The sequence below is a fragment of the Cetorhinus maximus genome, chromosome 5, assembly GCF_964194155.1.
Source record: "Cetorhinus maximus chromosome 5, sCetMax3.hap1.1, whole genome shotgun sequence".
In the NCBI taxonomy this organism is placed as follows: Eukaryota; Metazoa; Chordata; class Chondrichthyes; order Lamniformes; family Cetorhinidae; genus Cetorhinus; species Cetorhinus maximus.
In genome coordinates, this window is record NC_135883.1 from 51,206,915 (window position 1) to 51,231,121 (window position 24,207).

At 45.5% G+C, this 24,207-nt stretch overlaps 1 protein-coding gene across 1 annotated transcript in view; it reads left to right on the top strand.

Annotated features, from left to right (window-relative positions):
* The window catches only part of LOC144680645 (regulating synaptic membrane exocytosis protein 1-like), a 704,348-nt gene that overhangs the window by 139,978 nt on the left and 540,163 nt on the right, over positions 1–24,207 (top strand). Inside the window, exons 7-9 of the mRNA XM_078541863.1 lie at positions 8,263–8,309; positions 10,690–10,802; positions 17,000–17,130. Of these exons, the coding sequence (XP_078397989.1) occupies positions 8,263–8,309; positions 10,690–10,802; positions 17,000–17,130 (291 nt within the window). The remainder of the gene's footprint in view (positions 1–8,262; positions 8,310–10,689; positions 10,803–16,999; positions 17,131–24,207) is intronic.

A 24,207-nucleotide genomic window follows, 5' to 3' on the forward strand; every position in this document is an offset into this window, starting at 1 on the left:
CCTTGCCAGTGATGCCCGCATCACAGGAAAGAATTTTTAAAAAGCCTTACATCCCCTCAAGAACTCAACGTTCCTCCAATTCTGGCTTTTTGTGCATCCCCCATTTATTTTTCCCCACTTTTTTAGTGATTTGGCCTTCAGCTATCTTGGCCCTAAACTCGGAAAGACTCTTTACCCTTCTCTCTCCTTCGTTAAGATGCTCCTTAAAACCGACCTCTTTGGTTGAACCTTTAGTTACCTGTCCTACTATCTCTTTCCAGTAAAGTGCCTTGAGGGTGTTTACTCCATGAAAGGTGCTACATAAATTCAGGTTGATGTTGTTGTTGGTCTTGTGGCAGCTCCAAGATGCATGAATGGTAACTCAGAGCTGTGTGAGATGAGAGGATGATGTTGTGGCCTCACATGCTGATTGAAAATCCATGAGTTACAAACACCCCAGCATTGCAATCAAGTGTATCTTAGGAAGTGTATTTTCAGTTTCTAACATCCAACTGACTCTCAATTCTTATGCAAAAATTGTTGTTTTAGTTGTTAATTGAGAGATGTGCATGCATTACACATAAATATGTAACATCTGTAGAGACACAGCCCCAAACATAATGTGCATAAAAAAAGAAAACTTCTCAAAAATGCAACGCATTTTTGCATGCAGTTATTTTTCCAGTTGCAAATATTTCATTTAATAGCTGCCGAAGTTCCTAACCTCAGTGACAATGATCCCCAATAGTAATTGTGTTCTTTGTCCCTTAAGAAGCTTACTGCAGAATGGTTTAAGTACTCAGCATATCTGCAGTTCTCCTCGCCTTTCATTTCATTTGTACTTGTAATTTACTCACTTATCATTCTGTTAGATATTATCTGGTGCATTGTTTCTTTTTCTTTATTTATTGCATGGCCAGAATTTATTGCCCATCCCTAACTGCCCTTGAGAACCTGTCCTGCCCTTTCTGAGGGTATGTGTTTGCCGTCTCATGTTTTAGTTATAAATTCAGTCATGGATTGCCTCTTGTATTGGAGTTGAGTGGAAGATAGTTTGCCAGTAACTATTGAAATGAAAGAGTAGGCCTGAAATCCTGGCAATGGTTTAAAGGGGCATTTGCTTTGAGTAATCTGATGGCATTTTTGTCCTGGTGAAATGATGATTGGGTTTAATGTGTTTATATAAAGATGTTACGCATTTGCAAATAATTGCAAAATAATTGCCAAAGAGATTTTTTTTACGAATATATGGCTCCTTTAAATATCTTTCTGTGGTGCTGTATATTTTTAATCCCGCCGAAGCTGATTAAGAAGAACAATATAGATGATGCTTCTTTGGTGTCACATTTTTAGCTGTGATTATGATTCATCTTTAGGTCATATCCCCGATGCAATCTGTTAATATTTTTGCTCATTTGTGATCATTATTTTGTTATTTTCACTCAGCGTTTCCAAACCTTTTCCCGGCGTCACCTCATTTTAATGCTTCAGATCTGTTGTGACCCAAGAGTTGTTGAGCAGAGGGGCCTGGGTGGCACCAAAGTAACGTATGTCAGCAGCACTTTATAATTTTAATGTTAAAGTGCCGAAAAGCGGCAGCGGGAGGGTGGGGGAGGGGAAGGGGCAGCGGACGGTGGGGGGAGGGGAAGGGACAGCGGGAGGGACGGGAGGGGAAGGGGCAGCGGGAGGGACGGGGAGGGGAAGGGGCAGCGGGAGGGACGGGGATGCGAAGGGGAAGGGGCAGCGGGAGGGTGGGGAGGGTAAACCGGCAGCGGGAGGGTGGGGGAGGGGAAGGGACAGCGGGAGGACGGGGAGGGGAAGGGGCAGCGGGAGGGTGGGGGAGGGGAAGCGGGAGGCTCGGGAGGGGAAGGGGCAGCGGGAGGGACGGGGAGGGGAAGCGGCAGCGGGAGGGTGGGGGAGGGGAAGCGGCAGCGGGAGGGTGGGGGAGAGGAAGTGGGAGGATGGGGAAGGGGCAGCGGGAGGGTGGGGGGAGGGGAAGTGGGAGGATCGGGAAGGGAGGGGAAGGGGCAGCGGAAGGGACGGGGAGGGGAAGCGGCAGCGGGAGGGTGGGGGAGGGGAAGCGGCAAAGGGAGGGTGGGGGAGGGGAAGCGGCAGCGGGAGGGTGGGGAGAGGAAGCGGGAGGATGGGGAAGGGGCAGTGGGAGGGTGGGGGAGGGGAAGTGGGAGGATCAGGGAGGGAGGTGAAGGGGCAGCGGGAGGGACGGGGAGGGGAAGCGGCAGCGGGAGGGTGGGGGAGGGGAAGCGGCAAAGGGAGGGTCGGGGAAGGGAAGCGAGAGGATCGGGGAGGGGAAGCCGGAGGATCGGGAAGGGGAAAGGGGAAGGGTCGGGGAGGGAAAGGGGGAGGGTCGGGGAGGGGAAGCGGAGGGTCGGAGAGGGAAAGGGGGAGGGTCGGGGAGGGGAAGCGGGAGTGTCCGAGAGGGAAAGGGGAGGGTCGGGGAGGGGAAGCGGGAGGATCGGGGAGGGGAAGCCGGAGGGTCGGGAAGGGGAAGCGGGAGGGTCGGAGAGGGAAAGGGGGAGGGTCGGGAAAGGGAAGCGGGAATGTCGGGGAGGGAAAGGGGGAGGGTCGGGGAGGGAAAGGGGGAGGGTCGGGGAGGGAAAGGGGAGGGACGTGGAGGGGATGCGGGATGGTCGGGGAGGGGAAGCCGGAGGACCGGGGAGGGAAGCGGGAGTGTCCGAGAGGGAAAGGGGGAGGGTCAGGAAAGGGAAGCGGGAGTGTCCGAGAGGGAAAGGGGAGGGTCCGGGGAGGGGAAGCGGGAGTGTCGGGGAGTGAAAGGGGGAGGGACGGGGAGGGGAAGGGGGAGGGACGGGGAGGGAAAGGGGGAGGGACGGGAGGGAAGCGGATGGTCGGGGAGGGAAGCGGAGGATCGGGGAGGGAAGCGGGATGGTCGGGGAGGGGAAGCCGAGGATCGGGGAGGGGAAGCGGGAGGGTCGGGGCACATCACTCCCCTCCCCCACCCTCTCATCGCACCCCTCCCCCACCCTCTCATCGCACCCCTCCCCCACCCTCTCATCGCACCCCTCTCCCACCCTCTCATCGCACCCCTCCCCCACCCTCTCATCGCACCCCTCCCCCACCCTCTCATCAATCCCCTCCCCCACCCTCTCATCACACCCCTCCCCCACCCTCTCATCACTCCCCTCCCCCACCCTCTCATCAGTCCCCTCCCCCACCCTCTCATCACTCCCCTCCACCCCCCTCTCATCACTCCCCTCCACCACCCTCACATCACACCCCTCAGCCACCCTCTCGTCACTCCCCTCCGCCACCCTCTCGTCACTCCCCACCCCCACCCTCTCGTCACTCCCCACCCCCACCCTCTCATCATTCCTCTCCCCACCCTCTCATCACACCCTCCCCCACCCTCTCATCACTCCCCACCCCCACCCTCTCATCATTCCTCTCCCCACCCTCTCACCACACCCCTCCCCATCCTCTCAGTACAAACGCCCACCCTCTCATCACACCCCTCCCCCACCCTCTCATCACTCCCCTCCACCACCCTCTCATCACACCGCTCCTCCTGCCTCTCATCACACCCCACCCCACGCTCTTATCACTCTACTCCCCCACCCTCTCATCACACCCCTCCCCCTCTCAACACTCCCTTGCCCTACCCTCTCATCACTCCCCTCCCCATCCTCTCTTCACTCCCCTCCCCCACCCTCTCATCACACCCCTCCCCCAACCTCTCATCACTCCCCAGCCCCCTCTCATCACTCCATTCCCCTCCCCCACCCTCTCCTCACTCCCTTCCCCTCCCCCTTCCTTACTTCCCTCCCCCCTCATCGGTCCCGTCCACCACCCTCTCATCACTTCCCTCCCCCACCCTCTCATCACTCCCCTCCCCTCCCTCTCATCACTCCCTTCCCCACCCTCTTATCACTCCCCTCCCCACCCTCGCATCACTCCCCTCCCCCATCATCACTCGCTTCCCCACCCTCACATCACTCCCCTCCCCACTTATCACTCCCTTCCCTCCCATCACACCCCTCCACCACCCACTCATCGCACCCCTACCTGACCCTTCACCACACTCCTCTTCCACCCTAGCACCACACCCCTCTCCACCCTGTTATCACAGCACTCCCCCTCTCATCACTCACCTCCACCACCCTCTCATCACTCTCCTCCCCCACGCTCTCACCACACCCCTCCCCCACCCTCTTTTCACTCCCCTCCCCACCCTCTCATTCCGCCACTCCCACCTCATCACACCCTTACCCCACCCTCTCATCACTCCCCACCCCCACCCTCTCATCATTCCTCTCCCCACCCTCTCACCACACCCCTCCCCCATCCTCTCAGTACAAACGCCCACCCTCTCATCACACCCTTCCCCCACCCTCTCATCGCACCCTTCCCCCACCCTCTCACCACACCCCTCCCTCGCCCTCTCACCGCACCCCTCCCCCACCCTCTCACCGCACTTCTCCCCCACCCCCACATCAAACCCCTCCCACTCTCATTAAACCTCTCTCCCACCCCCTCATCACCCCCCTCCCCCACTTACTGCTTCTCCAATTGGGATTCACGTTAAGGCTGTGTCGTGGGATGAAACTCATCATGGGACCTCAGAGCCTCTCCATGGCCACAATGCCTGTGTTGGAACTTGTGACCCCCAACTTTTGCCACCCATGGTTTGGGAAGCCTTGTTTTATCTTCTTCTCAAGTGATGCTGCATTCCTTTGTCAGAATGTGGAAGCAGAAAGTAATGTATTTCCCCCTAGACTAGAGCACTGTCTGCAGGCTTTGCCACCCGGGCTCCTCATTTTCCATCACTCCCCAAACCACTATCTTGAGTCTTGAGTTAGACCTCATAGTTACCAGTTGACAGCCAGTTAACCGGATTTCCACTGCCAGTTCTCATTTTTTTCCTGTCTGGAGCTATTCGCTCCTTCTAATGGAGCTGGGAACTGTTCACATGGTTGATGGTGGTTGAAATTCCACTGCCCCTTTCCAGCACAGCATGTTCGAAGATTAGTGTCATCACATCAGCACTTTGTATGAACCTAACTGCAGCTTCACACTTAATAAGTTCCAATCTCTTTTAAATAAGCTTGCCTCTAAGGTCATAGATGGTACTTGTATGTAGAGGCAACACTGAAGTTGATGTGATCCAGTTTGTTGAAGAATGTTTGCCACAGGCTTTTAAAAATCAAACTGTTGCAAATTAACTTGAATTCTGATTAAATTTGATTTATTTCTTAATTATTTCTGTGTTTGTATAAAACAGATTACATTGTACTGATTAAATTAACAGAGGCACTAGCTTCAAAGGTTTACTGATTCTGACAATCAGTCAGTAATTCAGATCTGCCATAGATATATTTGTAACCTCAGCAGTGATGCCAGTTGTGCCTGTAAGCAGATCTCATCCCTCTTGCCTACGCTGCTCAACATCTATTTGTAGAATAACCAGTATTAACCAGGATGTACAACACATCTCTTTGACATACAGCTGGCAACTGCCCCAAAAACATTACTTTCCTCAAATTTTCAAAACACTTGGTGAAATAGGAATCATTTGAAGCCATGTTATTTCGCAGATAACAAATGAGGATCAGTTCTGGTCAGTTTCACTAGATTAATTCAATCAGTTTGACTTGTCTTTAATACAAAACAATGAACATGCTATTGCTTCCCCACATCAGTGAATCACCTTGCTTGACTTAAACAAGCCAGCTTCCAACAACCCTGCTGAATGTTTCTAAGCATGCTGACCAAGGCTTGTCCTTGCAGCTTTTTGTTTAAAAGATGACCTTTAAAAGATGTCTCTGCCTCTTTTTCTTGTTTTTCTGTCACATTTCGAGGTGTCTGACTGCCACCACGATGAGATCTTGGTGTGATAGACGCTTAAAAATGGTAATTATTTATTCACTAAATTTTGCTTTACAGGAGCATTTTTGACATGATATGCGAGGTCCCTCTGTGGTAGAAACTAACTAGCCAAGCCCTAAAAGCAGCCAAATTTGGCATTATTCCTGTTGAGTTCAAATGGAAAGTGTTCTCAAAACAAGTGTGAATGGTTGCTGTAAATTAAACCCCTTTCTGAGTTAGGTTTAGCTGATTAGTTAACATTTTAAACTTATATTACCAAGGTCTCACCTTGATGACAAAGTCTGAAATGTGACACTCTCCCTGTGTGAGCCACATGAGAAAAAGCTCGGACCGGATTTTCACACTGAGGTGCTAGCTCGAGTTGGGAAATCTCCCCGACTTGGCAGGCCCGCCTCGGTTTAACATACCCAATCAACACAGTTTTCACTATGGGGATCAGGTACGGGATAGAGTCAGGTTTGCTGATCCCAGGTGGCCACAGGGGCGGGCGAGTGCTGAAGCTGGTTGGTTAGAATGTCTGCCTTATCCTAGTTATGTTAAAAGCAGTTAGGCCCTCTAATCCTCACCCTTCATGTCCCCTCACTGCCCACTCACTCCCCATAATCCCTCCACAGCCTCCATACCAACTCAATGCCAATTCATGACCCCCATTCCCATCTCCATGGTCCCTCATGCTCCCATGCCACCTGTAGAGCCACTCACCCAATATCCACCATTGGTGTACATCAGGAGCCATGTGGAGATGAAATAAAATAAACTTCTAACAATCTAAGAGAGCTCTCATTCTACACACTTGATGGTGAAAAACACTCCTATTTATGAAGTCTGTTCAAACCTTTTAAATCTCAAGTGGTTAATCTCTTGTAAAAACAAGCAAACCCACTTCATACCCCACTTCAAAGCAGCTAATCCTTTAATACTCTTTAAGCTGCCAATCAGACTGTAAACTCAGAACCCTCTGCTGAGATAAGTTCGGGTTTTGAAACTCAGCCAAATGTATAATTATATTATAAAATAATAGCCTTTAGGAAAATGTCAACAAATACTGCACGAGCAGATGCTTCACCAGCTGCCCTGTCAATCAAAGCAATCCAGCAGAGGTGTTTTTTAACAATTACTGATAATGCCAGCCTGTTAAAAGTGGGAGATTTAAAATAAATTCAGATCATGATAGTTAAACAGACCCTATCCACCCCTCAAATGCGTTTATGTGTACTGCATGAATTCATGATTCCCACACTGCAGGTTAAGGACCTTGCAACAGCCAAATGGGGTCTTTTTGAACTTAGCGCTAAGTTCAAATGGCTTTGCTGAGTTCGGGTTTCCCTCCTGTGTGAACCATGCCCTACTCCCTTTCCCCTACAGACAAAAGTGGGATCTGTCGGAAATGGAAGAGGGATTCCACATCCAGGTTCTGCCGCCATTTTTAAAGGTCCACAGGGTCTTTCTGCCTGTATGAAAATCCAGCACCTATAATCAGACAAACCTTGGCTTGGGCCTGTAAACTGGGATTTCAATTCAATTGGTGTGAGGAATTTTTCAATTACCAGACCAGGCTAACAAACTGCATATTATTTACAATCTTTAGAGATTTTTCAGATTCAGACTCATTTATATGATTTAGGCAGACCTCATTGAGTAGCTGGTTTGCTAAAGAGTGGAAATCTCTCTTAGTTGTAGTGGAGAATGGGCTCCAGAACAGACCAAGGCAAGATAAGATTTATTTTAAAAAAGATTGAAAATCACAGTCAAAGTACCTTTTTGAAGATTTTTAACTTTAAATCACTGTCTGTTCGCTATAGTATAGCAGGGAGGCATGACATTCCAAGTAGCCAGAAATGCTATGGTATGGATGAGGTCAGAGTCTGATCTTTTCCAATCATTTACTTTCTAGCATCATTTCCTGTGACCCACAACACTCTACTCACCAGGGTCATACCATGAAGTCAATCTCATAACTGCATCAAAATCTTCCCTTGATGGTATAACCTCCAAGCATTGCTCAAACAAAATATTAAGACACATTTAACAGAATCAAATGAAAGTGTCAAAGTGAACCTCCTTGCTTCTTAACTGGCTGATTCTTAAAAGAGTGAGAATCTCTTTAAGGTGTGAATATTGAACAGACCCTTCCTGGTGATGTTTAAAACAATTTCTTGAAAATGTGTAAATATCACGTAGATGGTAGAATTTTGAAATGTCTGAATTTGAATTTCATTTAACTCCTTTACATTTTCTATTTCCTATTGAAGTACTTTTAGAGAAAAACGTACTTCAAAACAAATATGAGACACAATCATTTGCTGTGGTTAAAATTGTTAATATGAAATACTTATAAAATATGAAGTATTTTAACTGGGTTATTTTTGATGGAAATGTCACATTGCCTGTTGAAATAAGATTGTTATTTTTTTCTGTCTATAGTGATATACCTAGAATCCCAGAGAGTTCCCATCCTCCTTTGGAGTCTAGTAAGTACTTAAAGGAAAAGGAAAGATTTGGAATTTTAATCTCTGAGTTTCTGCTTTTTATTAGATCTGTTTATTGCCCCTAGATTGCCCCTGCTGCATATAGGAACAATCTCACTTAACATTACATGTCTACCGATAAATTATCTTCCTACAATTTGAAATAAAGGAATAAACAAAATAGAATTGTCGGCTTCTAGAGTTTGGCAAAATAGTTCCAGTTCTCAAGGGTTCATTTTACCCAGGCTTGTGTCCTTGCTGGACAGGGCTTAATGTTAGTTAGAGAGGCACATTTGTTATTGTTGAGTTTGAATTATCCCAGGTTAACAGAAGAGGAACTCTCTCCATTATTCATTGCTGAATATTGATTGATGAAAACCGTTGTACAATTCATGAGCTTTATGCTGGTAGGATTCCTGATATGGGAACAGAGGCACACAAAATAATAGCCTGCACATGGTTATCAAATGGTTCATCTGGGTCCACAGCATTGACACATGTCAAACATTCGCATCATTCCCTGGGGTATTCCCCTCAAACTCTGCTATCTAACCTTTAGACTGTAATTTCCTGATGTTTTTATATTCCTTTGCACTTAAGTAAAGATTGAGATATCCAAAAATATTGGCTGATCAACTGTGTTGATGATTCATTTAGGAATTCTTTTGACTCTTCAATATAATGGAGTGTTTGTAATTGCTACTAAAATTGAACAGTTTCTCCAGGTTTCAATGTTGGACACTACACAAAGTTTAAATCGGATACACCAGCAATAGAGAGAAACAGATTGGAAAGAATCAGTAGAGAGTGAGTAAAGTGAGAACAATTGAAGTAGAGAGAGGGATAAGCACAGATGTTGATGGACACACTGATGTCTTGTTCAAAAATTCCAATCCATGGGTTTGTGTTGGTAAAATGTTATGGCTACATTTTTTCCCTCTAATTCCCATGGGGAGAATTTTACCCTGCCCCACCCCATGAGCTCACCCCACCCCACAGCTCACCCCATCCTACAACCCCACCACACCCCTCACCTCAATGCGCTTCACAACCCTGCCCCACCCCATTCCACCCTACAGCCCACCCCACCCGACAACCCACCCTGCTGCACCCCATTCCCCCGCCTCACAACCCCACCCAGCCCATCCCCACTCCCTGCCCCACAACCCCACCCCACCCCACCATCCCCCACTCCACAATCCCACCCTTTCCCGCCCAACAACCCCATCCCTGCCCTACAACCCTCCACCAATCTCTGCCCCACAATCCCACCCCACAACTTCCCCCACTAACCCCTGCCCTATAGCCCCTCATCCACCTCAGGGATGGGATGAAAAATAGACCTCAAGACAAAGAAAGGCCACAAAGAGGGTGACCAGATTCTTGGACAAAGATGAGTTTCCCAAAACTCTTTCAAGTTCGAGAAGGAGGTGGAGAAATGGAGGAGTTTAGGGAGATAATTTTAGGACCTAGGTGACTGAGGTACAACCAATAATATTGGGCAGACGGAAGGACAGGGATGCACAAGAGGCTGCAGTAAAAGGAACAAAAGAGTTCAGGGGAGGAATTCAAAGGTGCAGGAATGACAGGTAAAGTGGGTCAGGGCTAAAAAGGGATTTAAACACAACAATGAGAATCTTGTTCTTAAACTATTGGGGAACCAGTAGGCAAACAAGGGCAAGTGTGTTTGATGAACATGACATAGTGAGGGAGGATGGTAAGGACCTGGTGTCATTTAAGAGTAAATTAGGCCCCCCGTATCTTGCTGTTTTCTTCTGCCTAATACTGTTTTTCAATTTCTTTGAGAACAATATTGAATTCAAATTTTACATAAAAATCATTATTACATTGGCAACTTTTAAAAAAATTATCTTCTCCCTCCACACACAACAAGGTTGGTTTCTGCTGTGGACTCATACTCATTAGGGATTGTATTAACGCTACCCCAAATTCATTTCATATTCATAGGACCCTTACACTAAAAAGATGAAGGAAACTTCCATCCCATTATTCTGGGCAGAATTTAATTCCAGGTCCTGGAGATGAAAGATTACTATCTAACCTACTGCATTACCAAGTTTTCAAGATTTATTTTACTTCAGTTGTACAAAATACTACGTTATGGCTGCTGATAAATGACATTCTGAGAGGCAAATCAGAGCTCGCTTGTGGGGTTAAGACATTGATTTTGTGCCGCGTGCTGAAACTTGTGGGATTTATTCACAAGAATATTAATATTCATAGGGCTTTGAAATACAGAATTCAGCAAATATAATAAATGCAGACTTATATTTACATTAGCAATGCAATATTTTTATGTATGACAAATACCTGCATGTAATAACAGTAATGTGTTGAGTAAATTATGTTTTACTATTTACAGGTTCAAGTTCCTTTGAGTCACAGAAGATGGAACGGCCATGCATTTCTGTCATTTCTCCGACTAGCCCTGGAGCACTGAAAGATGCCCCTCAGGTTCTACCTGGACAGCTTTCAGTGAGTGAATTAATAAAACAAGCAGCAATAAACAAATTTGTTCGGAGGAAGGCTGCCTCCTTTTGTCATGTTTATGTACTTGAGTAAAACATTTTCATAAATGAAACAAAAAATGCGACTGGGCAGCGTTTCTTCTTTCTCATTTGGTCATTTAATAATCACTTGGGTGGAACATTAGGCAGGGTCCTTTACAGGCCCCCTGTCTCCCAAGGCTGGTTTTTTCCTCTTCACTCAATGCCCAAGCACAAAGAGAAAAATCTCTTCCATGATTGCTCATTTTTCTTCATGTATCTTGTTACAAAAATAATTTAGTCTGTTTACTCAGTATACAAAGTTACCCACTAGTGCAAATGTATAAGTACATGGAGTGAATAGGTGATTAAATGCTGGTGGATTGTACACGATATTGACTTTGTTATAAGCCATATCACAGGTATAAGTGGGTGACAGACTTGTCCATGTATAAGCCCTGTTGAAGCTTCTCCATAGGCCTGTTTAGTCCTGAGATTATCTCCTATCCTTAATACAAAATTATTTAAATTTCAAAGCAAAGGGTGAACTTGTGTACAGTGAACACATGGCTCAGAATGACGAATAAGGAGAAGTGAAGCTAAAGACAGATCATTACCATAGAAGCAACAATAATTTGTATTTATTGATATAACGTATATCTGGAGTAATGTGGCTGTAAACAAATACCCGAATAGAGAAAAAGGCTTGGTCAACAAGCACCATTCCTATCAAAATGTTATCTTCTTGTTACTGCACATCAATTATACTTGTTTTCTTTTAATGGTGAATTATTCTAATATTAAAACATCATACAGATTCTTCCTTGGTTTTCATTACTTCAGCAACATAAACATTAAAAATTACAGGATGTATTACTTCACTGTACTATTATACAGTTGGGATGGAAAGGGGGAAAGGGGACAAGCTAGCAAAACGAAAAGAGGATAATACCCCAGAGGTCTAGATGGTATACATCCATTTGCAGTTCAAGAGATTAGGGAGGAGATAGGGCTCCTAGCACTAGATCATAGAAAAGTTCTGTAAAATAGGGGATTGTGTCAGAAGACTGGAGTGTGTTGTAATCTTGTTCCTATACAAACGGGGAGCGGAACTAAACAAGGTCAGCTTAGCACCAGTGATAGAAAAGTTACTGGATTCTACATAAAAGGAAGTGATAGAGACAGAAAATACAATAAAAAGTAGTCAGTCTGGATTCCTAAAGGCTAAATCATGTTTTAATGACCTGATAAAATTCTTTTGAAGAGGTGACAGAAAGATTAGACAAAGGCAACGCAGGAGATATCATAAACTTAGATTTTAAAAATTCTTTGTTAAGGTTTACATGGTAGGCTCCAAGGTTAGAGCAAAAGGACAAATAGCTGAATGGATAACAAATTGTCCTTTCTGTGATCTCTTTTGCCAATGTCTGAATGTTTATTTGGAAAAGATTAAGAGGTGGGGAATGTTTGACGCCTCTGTTATTGATACTTTAATGGTTTGTCTGATTGACACTTGGGATGTAGTGAGAGCAGTTATTTTTGTCAAAGAAATTTTTGAATGGGTGTTTTTTTTTCAGCTGTTCCACACTTGTTATTGTCATTATCCAGCTCATTGGTTATGTACATAGTGCATATTGGGTGAATGGGCATGGAAGGGACATTGAGTTGGTAGAAGGATATGAGGGGCCTTGGGGAGTGGCTGGGGGGTTGGGCGCAGCATGGGCTTACCTTTCAAACCTGTTACACCCCCTGTCGAGACTCTGCAATTCTCTTCCGTTTTCCTGGGTAATGGAGCTTTTAAAAATCAGCATTGGCTCCTGCTCCTGATTGCTATCCTCTGACCCCTGCTAGAAAATCTACTCATGAGGATATCAAGTGAAAAATGAATTAGTGTGTGTGCCAGCTCATGAAACATATTCGCTTAGGCAGCTTACCAGAGGACTGCTGGAGCCTTAGTAAGAGGCAGCAAGTTGGAGAGGAGGGGCAGGATTGGAGAAAGGACAATTGTCCTAAAATTATGCCATGGGATATAGCACACCTGTCTGCCATTGTTCTGTCTGCCATTGGAGTCATCAACCTATTTAAAATAAGTTTTAACACGCTGACTAAACTAGGAAATGTGTGAAATGTGCATAAGCTGGTATCCCACAGCTTAATATCAGAATCATTCATGCTGGGTCTGATGCTTGGTGATCTGTCAAGAGTGCTGGGTCTGATGCTTGGTGATCAGTCATGAATGCTGGGTCTGATGCTTGGTGATCTGTCAGGAGTGCTGGGTCTGATGCTTGGTGATCTGTCATGAGTGCTGGGTCTGATATTTGGTGATCTGTCATTAGTTCTGGGTCTGATACTTGGTAATCTGTCATGAGTGCTGGGTCTGATACTTGGTGATCTGTCATGAGTGCTGGGGCTGATACTTGGTGACCTGTCATTAGTACTGGGCCTGATGCTTGGTGATCTGTCAGGAGTGCTGGGTCTGATATTTGGTGATCTGTCATTAGTGCTGGGTCTGGTATTTGGTGATCTGTCAGGAGTGCTGGATCTGATATTTGGTGATCTGTCATTAGCGCTGGGTCTGATATTTGGTGATCTGTCATTACAGAATCACAGAATCAGAATTACAGAATCACACAGTGCAGAAAAGGCCCTTCGGCCCATCGAGTCTGCACCGACATATGAGAAACACCTGACCTACCTACCTAATCCCATTTACCAGCACTTGGCCAATAGCCTTGAATGTTATGACGTGCGAAGTGCTCATCCCGGTACTTTTTAAAGGATGTGAGGCAACCCACCTCCAACACCCTCCCAGGCAGCGCATTCTAGACTGTCACCACCCTCCGGGTAAAAAGGTTTTTTCTCACATCCCCCTAAACCACCTGCCCCTATCCTTGAATTTGGGTCCCCTCGTGACTGACCCTTCAACTAAGGGGAACAGCTGCTCCCTATCCACCCTGTCCATGCCCCTCATAATCTTGTACACCTCAATCAGGTCGCCCCTCAGTCTTCCCTGTTCCAACGAAAACAACTCAAGTCTATCCAACCTCTCTTCATAACTTAAATGTTTCATCCCAGGCAACATCCTGGTGAATCTCCTCTCCACCCCCTCCAGTGCAATCACATCCTTTCTATAATGTGGCGACCAGAACTGCACACAGTACTCCAGCTGTGGCCTCACCAAGGTTCTATACAACTCTAACATGACCTCCCTACTTTTGTAATCTGCGCCCCAATTGATAAAAGCAAGTGTCCCATATGCCTTTTTCACCACCCCACTAATATGCCCCTCCGCCTTCAGAGATCTATGGACACTCAGGCCAAGGTCCCTTTGTTCCTCAGAACTTCCTAGTGTCATGCCGTTCATTGAATACTTCCTTGTCAAATTACTCTTTCCAAAGTGTATCACCTCAACTTTTCAGGGTTAAATTCCATCTGCCACTTATCTGCCCATTTGACCATTCCGTCTATATCTTCCTGGAGCTCAAGACACTCAACCTCACTATTAACCACCCAGCCAATCTTTGTGTCATCCGCAAACTTACTAATCCTACCTTCCACATAGTCATCTATGTCGTTTATATAAGTGACGAATAATAGAGGACCCAGCACTGATCCCTGTGGTACGCCACTGGACACTGGCTTCCAGTCACTTAAGCAGCCTTCTGTCATCCCCCTCTGTCTCCTACAACTAAGCCAATTTTGAATCCACCTTATTAAATTCCCCTGTAGCCCATGTGTATTTGCCTTCTTTATAAGTCTCCCATGTGGGACCTTGTCAAAGGCTTTGCTGAAATCCATATAAACGACATTAACTGCACGACCCTCATCTACACACCTGGTCACCTCCTCAAAAAATTCAATCAAATTTGTTAGGCATGACCTCCCTCTGACAAAGCCATGCTGACTATTCCTGATCAAACCTTGCCTCTCCAAGTGGAGATAGATTCTCTCCTTCAGAATTTTCTCCAATAGTTTCCCTACCACTGACATGAAACTCATTGGCCTGTAGTTCCCTGGCTTATCTCTACAACACTTCTTAAATAGCGGAACCACATTAGCTGTTCTCTAGTCCTCTGGCACCTCCCCTGTGGCCAGAGAGGAATTAAAAATTTGGGTCAGAGCCCCTGCGATCTCCTCCCTTGCCTCCCTCAGCAATCTGGGACACAAATCGTCCAGACCTGAAGATTTGTCCATTTTTAAGCCTGCCAACACCTCCAAAACCTTGTCTCTCCCTGTATCAATTTGCTCAAGAACCTCGCAGTCTCTCTCCCCGGGTTCCATACCTTCATCCTCATTCTCTTGGGTGAAGACGGATGTGATTCATCATCCAATCTGGCTGGGTCTGATGTTTGGTGATCTGTCATTAGTGCTGGCTGTGATATTTGGTGATCTGTCATTCCTGCTTGGTCTGATATAGAACAAAGAACAAAGAAAAGTACAGCACAGGAACAGGCCCTTCGGCCCTCCAAGCCTGCGCCGATCATATTGCCCGTCAACTAAAACATTTTGTATTTCTGGGGTCTGTATCCCTCTATTCCCATCCTATTCATGTATTTGTCAAGCTGCCTCTTAAATACCACTAGCGTACATGCTTCCACCACCTCCTCTGGCAGCGAATTCCAGACACTCACTACCCTCTGCGTAAAAAACTTGCCCCACACATCACCTTTATAGTTTTCTCCTCTCACCTTAAATCTATGTCCCCTAGTAATTGACTCTTCCACCCTGGGAAAAAGCTTCTGACTATCTACTCTGTCCATGCCACTCATAATTTTGTAAACTTCTGTCAAGTTGCCCCTCAATCTCCGTCGCTCTAATGAGAACAATCCGAGTTTCTCCAACCTCTCCTCATAGCTAATAACCTCCAGACCAGGCAGCATCCTGGTAAACCTCCTTTGCACCCTCTCCAACGCCTCCATATCCTTCTGGTAATGTGGCGACCAGAATTGCATGCAATATTCCAAGTGTGGCCTAACCAAGGTTCTATACAACTGCAGCATGACTTCCCAGCTTTTATACTCAATACCCCTGCCAATGAAGGCAAGCATGCCATATGCCTTCCTGACTACCTTATTCACCTGCGTTGCCACTTTCAGTGACCTGTGGACCTGTACACCCAGATCCCTCTGCCCGTCGATGCACTTAAGGGTTCTGCCATTTACTGTATAATTCCTGCCTGTATTAGACCTTCCAAAATGCATTACCTCGCATTTGTCCGGATTAAACTCCATCTGCCATTTCTCCGCCCAAGTCTCCAACCGATCTATATCCCGTTGTATCCTTTGACAATCCTCTTCACTATCTGCAACTCCTGCAACCTTAGTGTCATCTGCAAACTTACTAATTAGCCCAGTTACATTTTCCTCCAAATCATTTATGTATACCACAAACAGCAAAGGTCCCAGCACTGATCCCTGCGGAACACCACTAGTCACAGCCCTCCATTCAGAAAAGCACCCTTCCACTGCTACCCTCTGTCTTCTATGACCAAGCCAATTCTGTATCCATCCTGCCAGCTCACCTCTGATCCTGTGTGACTTTACCTTCTGTACCGGTCTGCCATGAGGGACCTTGTCAAAGGCCTTACTGAAATCCATGTATATAACATCCACTGCCCTTCCATCGTCGATCACCTTTGTCACTTCCTCGAAAAACTCGATCGAGTTAGTGAGACACGACCTCCCATATTTGGTGATTTGTCATGAGTGCTGGGTCTAATATTTGGTGATCTGTCATGAATGTTGGGTCTAATATTTGGTGATCTGTCATGAATGTTGGGTCTGATATTTGGTGATCTGCCCTAATTGAAGCTCAGGTATTTTCCCTCGGATAGAATAATTTTCATATTTTCAAATCTGTATAACTGGAGATTTTTGGAATTGTGATTAATTCACATTACTTGAGTGGATGAAGAGACATGCCCGTAGACAATTCCTTTCCTTCTAGGAAAACCTTTTTTTGAACAATTTCTTATAATTACTTTCTAATTAATTATATTCTCAATGAAAGTCTGTTCAGCAAGAAAAGATATTTTTACACCCATTTCCACATTGAAAACACAGCTTCTTTTGCCTCAAGCTATCTGACATTGACTGGAAGTTTAACTGTTTGTTTGCTGTGTGATGTTGTTTAAACACTGCTATTTCCACAGTATGCCTGGGCTTATTGAATGCATTGTTTTTATAGGTGAAACTCTGGTATGATAAAGTCGGCCACCAGCTGATAGTTAATGTGTTACAAGCCACGGAACTTCCTTCCCGAGGGGATGCTCGTCCCAGGAATCCCTATGTAAAAATGTACTTCCTTCCAGATCGAAGGTGAACATCAAAAACCACTTTTTTCACAATTATCTCTGATTTCATTTTGCATCTCTTTGTTTTGCTGGGCAGTAGGGATGAACATCCTAATAACTGCAGAGAAGTCCACGTCCACATCCTAACTAGTTCCAAACAAAGAATGGTTGGTGCAAAATCAAGGAATTATTTGTTGTGAATCATGAGGTAATTAGACATATGCATGGACTATCAATCGACCACCAAGTAACATTTATTGCTGTTATGTCACCAGTTACTCAGTGCCATGTCAGATCTGCAGTTACTTATGGAACCATAGTCATTTACCACACAGAAGTAGGCCATTCGGCCTATTGAGTCTATGCTAAGTCTGCATGGACCAATCCAGTCAGTACCACAGCTTGTAGCCTTGTACCTTCATTTCCCTCAAGTGCCCATCAGTTTCCTTTTGAAATCATTGATGTTGATTCTTCCACTACCCTTGTGGCAATGAGTTCCAGGTCATTACCTCTTGCTGCTTAAAATAGTTCTTCCTCACATTTCCCCTTCATCTCTTGTCTAAAACCATAAATCTGTGTCCCCCAGTCCTTCTACCATCAGCCAATGGGAACAGCTTTGCTTTGTCTGTCTTATCTAAAACTGCCATGACCTCTATCAAATCTCCCCTCAATTTCCTTTGCTCCACGCTGAACAACCCTGGCTTCTGCAACCTAACCTTATAGCTAAAATCTCTCATGCCTGGATCCATTCTTGTAAATCTCCTCTCAAGGACTCTCGTAAACTTCCTAAAGTGTTGTGACCCAGAACTGGACGTAATACTCCATTTGTTGCCTAGCCAGAGTTTTATAAAGGTTCAGCATGACTTCCCTGCTCTAATTTTCAGTTCCTCTGTTTATGAACCTTACATGCTTTAATCACACTGACAGGAAGTTGCTTAGTGATAATTAATTGACTGCTGCTAACATCCCTCCCCTACTAAATCTTTAAGGACTTTGACTGTATTACTCCTCTCAGCACCAGCATTGTTAATGATGGCAAAGTGAAGAATATAAACATGCAGAATCAAAGAATTGTTACGGTGTAGAAGGAAGCCATTTGGCCCATCGTGTCTGCAATGGCTCTCTTGAGTATTTTAACTTAGTGCCAATCTCCTGCCTTTCCCCTGTAACCCTGCACATTGTTTCTACCTAGATAATCATCTAATGCCCTCTTGAATGCCTCAGTTGAACTTGCTTCCACCGCACTTCCAGGTAGTGCATTCCAAACCCTAACTACTTGCTGTGTGAAAAAGTTCTTTCTCACCTCGCATTTGCTTCTTTGTAAAACACTTTAAATCTGTGCCCTCTGATTTTCAATCCGTTTATGAGCAGTAACAGTTTCTCCATATCTGCTCTGTCCAAGCCCCTCATTATTTTGCAATCTCCTCTCAGCCTTCTCCTCTCCAAGGAAAACAATCTCAACTTCTCCAATCTTTCCTCATAACTGAAGTGTCTCATCCCTGGAACCATTCTCGTAAACCTCTTCTGCACCCTCTCCAATGCATTCACATCCTTCCTATAGTGTTGCGCCCAGAACTGTACACAATACTCCAGCTGAGGTCCAACCAGTATCTTATATAAGTTCATCATAACCTCCCTGCTCTTATATTCTATGCCCCTATTAATGAAGCCTAGAATACTGTATGCTTTAGAAACAGCTCTCTCTACCTGTCCTGCCACCTTTAATGACTTATGTACATACACACCCAGATCTCTCTGCTCCTGCACACCCTTTGGAATAGTATCCTTTATTTTATATTGTCTCTCCATATTCTTTGTACCAAAGTGCATCACCTCACACTTCTCCGCATTGAACTTCATCTGTCACCTATCTGCCCACTTCGCCAATGTGTCAATGTTCTTTTGATGTTCTACACTGTCCTCCTCACAGTTTACAATTCTCCCAAGTTTTGTGTCGTCCGCAAACTTTGAAATTGTCCCCCACACACCAAGATCTAGATCATTAATATATATCAGGAAGAGTAAGAGTCCCAATACTGACCCCTGGGGAACTCCACTACAAAGCTTCCTTCAGCCCGAAAAATACTCATTAACCATTACTCTCTGACTCCCATCCCTCAACCAATTTTGTATCCATGATGCTACTGCCCCTTTTACTCCATGACCTATAACTTTCCTCACAAGTCTGTTGTGTGGCACTGTATTGAGCGCCTTTTGGAAGCCCATTTACACCACATCAACGGCCTTGCCCTCATCAACCATCTCTGATACCTCTTCCAAAAACTCCAGCAATTTAATTAGACACGATTTCCTTTAACAAATCCATGCTGACTCTTCCGAATCAATCCAAATTTTTCCATGTGACTGTTAATTCTATCCAAAATAATTGTTTCCAGAAGGTTCCCACTACCGAAATTAAACTGACTGGTGTAATTGTAGGGCAGATCTTTACAATCTTTTTTGAACAAGGGTGTAATGTTTGCAATTTTCCAGTCCCCTGGCACCTCTCCCAAATCCAGGGAACATTGAAAAATTATTGCTAGTGCCTCTGCAACTTCCATTCTCACTTCCTTCAATACTCTTGGATGCATCTCACCCGGTCCCGGTGCCTTATCCACTTTAAGTACCAACAGCTTATCCAATACCTCCTCCTGATTAATTTTAGACCCTTCTAGTGACTGAGTTTCCTCCTCTGTCACTATTGCCTGGGTAACATCTGTCTTGTGGGTAAAGACAGATGCAAAGTATTAATTTAAGACCTCAGCCATGCCTCTTGCCTCTATGTGTAAATCCCCTTTTTGGTCCCTCATAGGCCCTATTCCTCCTTTTCCCACCTTTTTACTATTGATGTGCTTTTAGAATACTTTGAGATTTCTTTTTATGTTAGCTGCCAGTCTTTTTTCATAATTCCTCTTTGCTTTTTGTATTTGCTTTTTCACATTCCTTCTGAGCCTTCTGTATTCAGTTTGGTTCTTAATTGTATTTGCTACCTGACACCTGTCGTAAGCACACTTCTTCTTCTTTAACTTAAATTCTATCTCCTTTGCCATCCAGGGAGCTCTGGATTTGTTTTTTTCTACCTTTCCCTTTTGAGGGAACATATCTTGACTGTGCCCAAGCCATCCCCTCTTTGAGGTAGCCCATTGTTCAGCTACTGTTTTTCCCGCCAACCTTTGGCTCCAGTCTATCTAGCCCAGCTCTGTTCTTGCCCCATTGAAGTCCGCTCTCTGCCAGTTGATTATTCTTACTCTGGATTGACCAATGTCATTTTCTACCTTCATCTTAAACCTTATGAAATAATGATCACTGTTCCCTAAATGTCTCCCAATGTCACTTGATCTACTTGGCCCACCTCATTCCCAAGAATGAGATCTAGCAGTGCCTCCTTTCTTGTTGGACTGGACACATACTGCTGTAGGAAATTCCCTGAACGCAACCCAGGAACGCTTGTCCCTCACTCCCCCTTACACTACCACTATCCCAGTTTATATACGGGTAATTAAAGTCCCCTGTTATAACTACTCTTTGATGTTTACACCTCTCTGTAATTTCCTTGCAGATTTGTTCCTCTGTATCCTCCCCATTAGCTGGTGGTCTATATATTACACCAAGCTATGTAATTGCACCCTTCTTATCCCTTAGCTCCAGCCAAATTGATTCTGCCCTTGAATCCTCTGACACATCCTCTTTCTCCAATACTGCAATATTTTCCTTAACCAAAAATGCCACCCCTCCTTCATTTTTCCCTTTCCTATCTTTTCTGAACACTTTATAACCAGGAATATTTAACACCCAGATCTGCCCTTCCTTAAGCCTGGTCTCCATTATCGGCACAACATCATAATCCCACAAGACAATCTGTGTCTGTAACTCCCCAATTTTATTAACTATACTCTTTGCATTCACATACATGCAGTGTAACCCTGATTTAGACTTCATCACTTGCTCCCTTACTCCGACTCCATCTATTAACTTACTATTCTTTATTTTAGTGCTATTTGCCTCTCCGAACATTCCGTGCACCCTGGTATTACTTTCTAATATTCTGTCCTGGTTCCCACACCCCTGCTGAGTTAGTTTAAGCCCTCCCCAACAACACTAGCAAGGAACTCAGTCCTGGGTCTGTTCAGATGCAGCCCGTCCGGCTCGTACAGGTGCCACCTCCCCCAGAGCCAGTCCCAGTGTCCCAGGAATCTAAAGCCCTCCCTCCTGCACCATCTTTTCAGCCACACATTCATCTGTCTTATCTTCCTATTCCTGTACTCACTGGCACGTGGCACTGGGAGTAATCCAGAGATTACTATTTTAGAGGTCCTGCTTGCTAATATTCTACCTAGCTCCCTAAACTCCGATTGCAGGACCACATCCCCCTTCCTACCTATATCATTAGTACCAATGTGGACCACGACCTCTAGCTGTTCGCCCTCCCCCACAAGAATGTCCTGCCGTTCTGTGTCTTCCTTGACCCTAGCATTAGGGAGGCAACAAACCAACCTAGAATCACATTGACGGCCGCAGAAACGCCTGTCTGCTCCCCTAACTAAGGAATCCCTGATCAGTACTGCCCTTCCGCTCTTCTTCCTCCCCTCCTGTACAGCTGGGCCACCCATGGTGCCTTGGGCTTGCCTCTTGCTGCACTCCTCCAAGGATCCATCGCCCTCACCAATATCCAGAATGGAAAACTGGTTAGTGATCAGGATCTCTGGGGACTCCTGCAATACCTGCCTGTTTCTCTTGGATTGCCCAGAGGTCACCCATTCCCTATCTGCCTGTTTGTCCTGAACTTGCATCCGATGAGACTGAAAAGGACTGAGGGCGGCACCAGTCACCAAGAATTGGATGTTATGGTCTCACATTAGATCACCAGCGTCTACATTTGCAATCTGATTAGTTCTACTCCCTGGTTCTTTCCCCATGTCCCTAAAAAAAATTTCATCTTTCAAGTGTTTATCCAATTCCATTCTGAAAACTGCAATTGATTGTGTCCACCACCCAATCCGGCAGTGGATTCCAAATCCAAACCACTCATGTCAAAATATTTCTTCTGATGTCATTTCTGGTTCTTTTGCCAATCACCTTAAATCTGCATGTTCTGGTTATCGACCCTTCAGCCATTGAAAGTTGCTTTTCTTTATTTACTCTGTCAAAACCCTGTATGATTTGAAACATCTCTACCAAAGCCTTCTCTGTTCAAAGAACAATCCCAATTTCTCTAGTCTATCCCTGAATAACCCCTGATCTCGAGTAACTTCCTTCGATAAGCTTTTTTTAACTACTGTATCAGTTTAACAGCTGCTTCAACTCATCCTGTCACCTATAAACATTTTTGCAGGTGAAATTAATTGAATAAATCTGGGGAAAGCAAGTTTCAGCAATGGTGACCTATCAGATTTTCATAAAAACCAACCTATTCACTCTTGTTCTTTAAGAAAGGAAACAAGGATATGTCCTATATGTGACACCAGACCCACAGCAATTTTCTTGACTCTTAACTGCTCTCAGAAATGACCCAACAAGCCACTCCATTGTTGCCTTAACATTCTCAAGGCAATTATGAAAGGTGAGTAGGTGAGGGCTTTTCCAGCAACATCCACATCCCATAAATGTTCTCTGACACATGGCCAGTAACATTCACTTCATTGAATGATTCATCAAAAATACATTTCCTCATACCTGGTGTATGATCACTCCAAAACACCCAGAATAAAGACACTAGGTCGTTCTCCCACCAGTGCTTGGCTGAAACTGATGGATGTGGAACATGAGATCATTACTTAGGTCCAGCTTTGGGATGGGGAGGATCCTTTAGTCCAGATGTTGGATTGAAAGGATCTTTTAGTCCAGATGTTGCATGGAGAGGATTCTTTAGTCCAGCTGTAGGAAGGGGAGGATCCTTTAGTCCAGTTGTGAGGTGAGGAGGATACTTTCACTCAGCTATGGGATGGGGAGGGTGCTTTCGTCCAGCTGTGGGATGAGGAGCATCCTTTCATCCAACTGTGGGATGAGAAGGACATTTTAGTCCAACTGTGGGATGGGGAGGGTCCCTTCGTCCAGCTGTTGGATTGAAAGGATCCTTTAGTCCAGATGTTGCATGGAGAGGATACTTTAGTCCAGCTGTGGGAAAGGGAGGATCCTTTAGTCCAGTTGTGGGGTGAGGAGAATATTTTCACACAGCTGTGGAACTGGGAGGATCCCTCCGTTCAGCTGTGCGATGAGGAGGGTCCTTTCGTCCAAATGTAGGATGGGGAGGATCCTTTAGTCCAGCTGTGGGATGGGGGAATCCTTTAGTCTAACTGTGGGATGAGGCGGATTCTTTAGTCCAGCTGTTGGATGGGGAGGATCCTTTAGTCCAGTTGTGGGATGGGGGGAATCCTTTAGTCCAGCTGTGGGATGGGGGAACTCCGTTAGTCTAGCTGTGGTCAAAGGAGGATCCTTTGGTCCAGTTGTGGGATGGGGGGAATCCTTTAGTCCAGCTATGGGATGGAGGAACTCCGTTAATCCAGCTGTGGGAACAGGGGTACCCTTCAGTCCAGCTGTGGGATGGAGAGGATCCTTTAGTCCAGCTGTGGGATGTGGGGAATCCTTTAATCCAGCTGTGGGATGGGGAGGATCCTTAAGTCCAGCTGTGGGATGGGGAGGATCCTTTGGTCCAACTGTGGGAACGGGAGGATCCTTTAGTCCAGCTGTTGGATGGGAGGATATTTTCATTCAGCTGTGGGATGGGGAGAATCCTTTAGTCCAGCTGTTGGATTGAGAGGATTCTCCCCATCCAGCTGTGGGATTAAGAGGATCGTTTAGTCCAGCTGTGGGACATCCGTCCCACAGCTGGACTAAACGATCCTCTTAATCCCACAGCTGGACTAAAGGATCCATCAATCCATCAGCCGGAGAAAAGAATCCTCCCAATCATAACTGGACCAACAGGTCCTCCCTATCCCACAGCTGGAATAAAGGTTCATCCCCATCCAACAGCTGGAATGAAGGATCCTCCTTGTCCCACAGCTGGACGAAATGATCCTCACCATCCCACAGGTGGACTAAAGCATCCTCCCTATCCCACAGCTGGACTAAAGGATCCTCTCAATCCAGCAGCTGGACAAAA